At 41.9% G+C, this 5,748-nt stretch overlaps 1 protein-coding gene across 1 annotated transcript; it reads right to left on the bottom strand.

The window, feature by feature from the left end:
* Positions 1–2,474: 2,474 nt before the first annotated feature.
* Positions 2,475–5,151, bottom strand: LOC115788679 (XK-related protein 8-like). Its single transcript, XM_030741810.1, has 3 exons — positions 4,844–5,151; positions 4,277–4,467; positions 2,475–3,282 (listed from the first exon to the last, which is right to left on the bottom strand). The coding sequence occupies exons 1-3, from the start codon at positions 5,149–5,151 to the stop codon at positions 2,552–2,554; spliced, it is 1,230 nt and encodes a 409-aa protein (XP_030597670.1). The 3' UTR covers positions 2,475–2,551.
* Positions 5,152–5,748: the final 597 nt, after the last annotated feature.

Here is a 5,748-nt window from a genome sequence, read left to right as displayed (position 1 = left end):
ATGTCCACAAGAGCAGTGCACATTGAGCTCATTGAATCAATGTCGACGTCAAGTTTCATCAATGCTCTAAGAAGATTCTTTTGCATCCGTGGTCCTGCTCAAATGCTTCGCTCTGATAGAGGGACTAATTTTATTGGAGCATGTAATGAGCTGCAAATTGATCACAAGGACACAGAACTGAATGCTTACCTGCTGGAGAAAGGATGCACATGGCTGTTCAACTCCCCACACTCTTCACACATGGGAGGATCATGGGAGCGACTCATTGGAGTTGCGAGGCGCATCCTGGATGGGATTCTTTTGAAGGCCGCACATATCCAACTCACACATGAAGTGTTGAGTACATTCATGGCAGAAGTAATGGCAATAATGAACGCAAGACCACTTGTACCAATCTCAACAGATCCAGACAAACCAAACCTTCTCACACCGGCAATGCTTCTCACCCAGAAGACCAATGCATTATCTGCACCAACAGGAAGCTTTGCACCACCAGACCTCTACTCAAAGCAATGGAAACAAGTACAGTGTCTGGCAGACTGTTTTTGGAAACAATGGAAAAGTGAATACCTATCGACTCTACAGCAACGGAGAAAATGGACTGATGATAAACCGAACATTAAAGTTGGTGACATTGTGTTATTGAAAGATGCTCTCACACACAGAAACAACTGGTCCATGGGAAAGGTTGTAAGAACATTTGAGAGTAAGGATAATAAGGTTCGAAAAGCAGAAGTAAAAACTGTGAAAGATGGAAATGAAAAAGTGTTTTTAAGACCCATTGCTGACATAGTTTTGCTTTTGTCAGAGGAAAATTAAGAGTGCTATAACTGTAAACAGTGTAAAATGTTTATTAGAAATGTTAATTGTAGTGGCACAATTGTATTGTACCAGGCGGGGAGTGTTCTGGCTTTTGTAAGTTATAAGTTACACCGTGTGCAGTTTTTGTAAAATTGCCCTAGAACTCCCTCCAGTGGTTGTTTTGTAGCATTGTTTGTGGTTACAAAAATACAGGAAGTAGACAGATTCAAGATGGCGGAATGTAATGCCGAATGTTCGTGAATTAGGCTAATATCAATCGTGAAACGTTGTTGTTTTGGACAAGATTTGTTCTTTTACGATGGTCGAAAGTGGACAATGGTCAGAGGCCATTCTTCAATAAAGCAGCAAAAAAAACGGAAAGAGAAGTTTCTTTATTGGAGCATCGTTATCTGGCTGTCTAGCTGGTGAAAAACAGGAAACTCAAAAGCGAGGACAGCACACAAACACCAAACTGCATTAACAAATAAACAAATTTTGCTGCAAATATGAGGGACAGAACAATAAGCATGACTACATGCAGACCTGTCCACATCAGCATCTCCCAGCATCTCCCACTCTCCCTCTGATTGTCCTGAGAGGATTTGAGGTTTTCACAGATAAAGGGTTTTTTGTTTTGTTTTGTTTTGTTTTTTGTTTTTTGTTTGTTTTGGGGGGTTTTTTGGGGGGGGGGGGGGGGGGGGGGGTTGCACTCGTTACACAGGATAAAGATTGCTGCTACTCCTCCTCCTCAACCTGTGCTTCGAGCATTCTGACAGTTAGTGTGACTCGGGGGTGTTGATTCATTTAAAGTAACATATTCATCCTGCTGTAACCAGGTTTCTGTAAGGCAGAATAAATCAATATGTTGATCAACTATTAAATCATTTACTAACAGGGACTTGGAAGAGTGAGACCTAATGTTTAATAAACTACATTTAACTGTTTTACTCTTTGGTGCAGTTGAGGAAGCTATATTATTTTTTCTCTTTTAATCTGTTATACTAGCACAATAATGACACAATCATATATAATATAAATGCACTCGCATATATAATATAAATGCACTCGACACAAAACGGGGAAAAATTAAGGAAAATTAAAGTATTAATAAAGAGAAAAGAACAGAAGAATAGGATACATATGATATAGTATTATTTTATTATCTTTATCCTTTTATTTAGTCACTTCCTTGCTTTCTCCAAACCAAGATAAACACAAGATTTACAATATGCACACATAACTTCAACCCTTAATTAAAGCGTAAAGTTACCTTTTTCTTTTCCATTTTTGTCACATTCTGTTTTTGCTTCCTTTTCTATACCTTCTTAATGCCTTTATACATATTTCATCACTACTGTTAACATGCTAATGGAAATTAAAGAAATTCAACAGATGCACACACACACACACACACACACACACACTGACTTGGTTTAACACTGACACGTTGCTTATGAAGCTGGACCAATTCATTAGCATTTGAAAAAAGATCTTTTCACAGTCAACCCATTTTAAACAAGCCTGTAACAAGTAATAACTGCCTTTATTTAAATGCTTTATCAGAGCGATGCACCACTTAATACAGAGCATAAAGTGGTTATGTGACTTCCTCCCCAGGAAAACCATATGACACTTATTCTGTGGTTAATCAGGCACCAGGTCAGAGTCCTCAATCCCACATGGCCCCGTGACCTGCATTAATAAATTCTGCATGACTCAGTTTCCACGTCCTGTGGATGTCAAGTGCACATCAGGAGTAGAAGTTCAGGGCCAGCTTCCTCATTCTTTTATGGCAGTGTGCTGGTGGGGTTACTGACCTATGAACTCCCACCCCATCTTCAGGGTGCTCCTCTTTGTTTTGTCCTGTCAGCTCATACTCAGGTTGCTGCTCTGTGCTGGCCCCTTTCAGCTGGTCTCCGTCAAGGTTTGGATGGAAGCACTTATAATAAATAACTTTAAGTAACAGACCGAGAACGTAAACTCCAGCAACACACACAGCTGTAATTAAAGCATGCAAGGGTTGTACCACAAATTCAGGAGGATCTGTGCTCATCCTCCAGCACCACACACCACAGAGGACGGAGATATCAGCCAGCATGAACCCGTGATAGAGCACAGTCCTGTTCCTCGTGTTCCCCTCAGTCACATTAAACCAGTCAAAATACCAAATGAGGCCCACAGTGGCTCGATACAGCCATTCTCCACCAGGACCATCCATGAAGTCCGTCTTGGATCGCCAAGCAAAGAAGAATAAAACCAGCCAGGAGCAGATGAAGTGGGTGAAGATGAAGCAGGGCAGCACGGAGGCAAACAGAGCGAGGGCGGCGAGGCGAGACGAGATGAGCAGCAGGTTCCAGGAGAAGTATAAAACCAAAGAGATTATGTGATGTTTTTCCTTCTCGCACAGGAAGGAGCGCACCGAGTGATGGTAGGTGGTCAAAAAGGAGGCGATTGCTAAAGTTGAGCCGACGGCCTTCAGCACTGAGGAGGAGAAGAGGCAGAGCAAGAAAAGATCCAGACATGACTGAGAAAGTTCCAGATAAAGTCAACCAAAACTTGCCTCAGAATCAGCTGATATTAGTGCATTTTGAATTTGATGGCAGCAACACATCTCAACTCAACAACAGGCTGGAAAAATAAGAGATGCTAAAAGGAAACTGCTAAAGAAACATTTTGCAACTAATTAGGTTAATCAGCAACAGGTCGGTAACATGACTGGGCATAAAAAGAGGATCTTAGAGATGCAGAATTTCTCAGAAGTATAGCTGGGCAGAGGTTCACCCATCTGCACACGAAATGTAAATGTTCATGTCGGGATCTGGGTAAATCTAAATCAACTTTGGGTGAGTGTGATCTTTAGGCAGCGTTCAAAACAAGAATGATTCTCATGAAAATCCCTGCATGGCCTCAGGAACACGTCAGGAAATCATTGCATGTGAGCACAGCTCCCTGTGCCATCCACACATGCAGGTTAAAGCTCTAGCAAGCTAAGAAGAGGCCATGTCTGAACACAATCCAGAAAGGCTCTCAGCCGAAGCTCATTTAAGTTTACTGAGACAAAGTGGAGAAACTGTTCTGCGGTCAGGCGAGCCTGCAGGTATGGGGGTGTCCTTCCTCCCAGGACTGTTGAGCAGCGAGAATCCAGAAACTGCTCTTTTCAGTTCCCACATTTTTACAGACTGTTCTTAAAAAAAACAGAGGATGCTTCACAGCGCTGAACACGGCCCTGTCACAACCTTTAGAGACGTGTTGGTGACTTCAAATTCAAAATTACCTTTTTTTTAAAAAAGAATAAGCATTTGAAATGTTTTTTGTTTTCTATTGTGGATAGAATATGAATTTAATGAGATCTGCAAATCATTCCATCCTGTTTTTATTTACATTTTTACACAGCGTCCCAAAGTTTTTCAAATTAGGGTTAAAAACTTTGACTGTAGTATTATTTTGAATACTACATTCAATACATGATCAAAACCTGTCACAGGATCCAGCCGGCCCTCTCGCAGAATGATGGTGAGCATGAGTGCGAGCTGTGGCGCGCTCTCTGAAAACGTCTCAACGAAGCGTAAAATGCGCAGATCCTGCCGCAGGAACTTGGCTACGCCCTCAGCATCAGCGCGCTTTTTATACAAACTCTGTACAGACTTCTCCATGACTCCTGCATACCTGAGAACCACAAGAACAAGTTGCATCAAATCCTCCTGAACTCAATATCTCAGGAGTCACAAAGGTCCAAATAAAACAGGTTTTATGCTCTTACAATGAAGCAAACAAAGTGCTGCAGACTGTAAGTAAGTAAAGTCATCAGCAGAAAATGGAGGGATGGGTCATGTTTACACTCTCCTTCAGTTAAAAAAAATGGTCTATTCACAGAAATACTTCAAATCATTAAGTATTTCTGTTACTGCACAAATGTGCACTACTGCAGTGCAGCTGCCAGTGAAAGGAGTGGTTATGTTTACATTTAATTTAAATTTCTAGGAACAGGTGAGGAAATGTCAGGGTGGCGCACCTGAGGCACTTATATTGTAGTAACACAAACCTTAAGAAGATTCCCAGCTGGAAAACATGCAGCACCTTGAGCTGGCTCATGCTCGGCACCTTCTCGATCTTTGTCTTCATCTTAAACTCATCGTAGCTGTACCAGAGCCAGCTGTACACCTGAACCAGCACCGAGGAGCCAAAGAGGAACAGCAGCAGGAGGCTGAAGTACACATAGGCTTTTTCGTGGTAGAGGGACACGGCAGCCAACATATCCAACCCGATATCGAGCAGGAACAATAACAGGCCCACACAAGTGAAGAGGAAGTCCCGACTGCAGTATTTAAACTCAGCCTCAGTGCCTGACATGCTGTCTCGATGGACTGCTTCTAATGCAGCAGATGTCAAGGTTGACAAATGATTACAACTCACAAACTGACTCTGAAACACAACAGATGCTAAGAGCCAGAGTTTAAAGAAACACACCTCCTACAAACTGATCCACCCCTGATAGGAGTGACAGCTTAAAGCTGTACTGTACCTCTTTACATGCATGCATACAGTAAACTGTAGAACAGGGACTTTAGATATCAGCACAGATTGTTAGGAATACACCGATACCACGTACCGTAGTAAGATAACTCCCACAGAGTGGTGGGCAAGAGATAATAAATGGTAATAATTCTTTTGTGTGTAAGACAACATCAGGCTCGACTTAGAGAGCTTTCTCTGGATCTCTTAATGTCAGCTCACTACAGACTGCAGTTAGTTAAAAAACCTTATGCAAAAACTCAGAAGCTGTCGGTGCCGCAGGTGTGAAATACCTGTATTGTTAGAAACAATGTTGTGTGTCTGGTATCAGATCAAGTCTGAACTGAAACTAAGATACTGAAGTAAACAAGCACTGAATGACTGAGTGAAAGTGATGCTAGTTTTGGTACCTAAACATAAAGCAGTGTCATCATT

This window comes from Archocentrus centrarchus, chromosome 11 (genome assembly GCF_007364275.1).
Source record: "Archocentrus centrarchus isolate MPI-CPG fArcCen1 chromosome 11, fArcCen1, whole genome shotgun sequence".
Classification (NCBI taxonomy): domain Eukaryota; kingdom Metazoa; phylum Chordata; class Actinopteri; order Cichliformes; family Cichlidae; genus Archocentrus; species Archocentrus centrarchus.
This window is presented reverse-complemented; position numbering and strand designations above follow the sequence as displayed.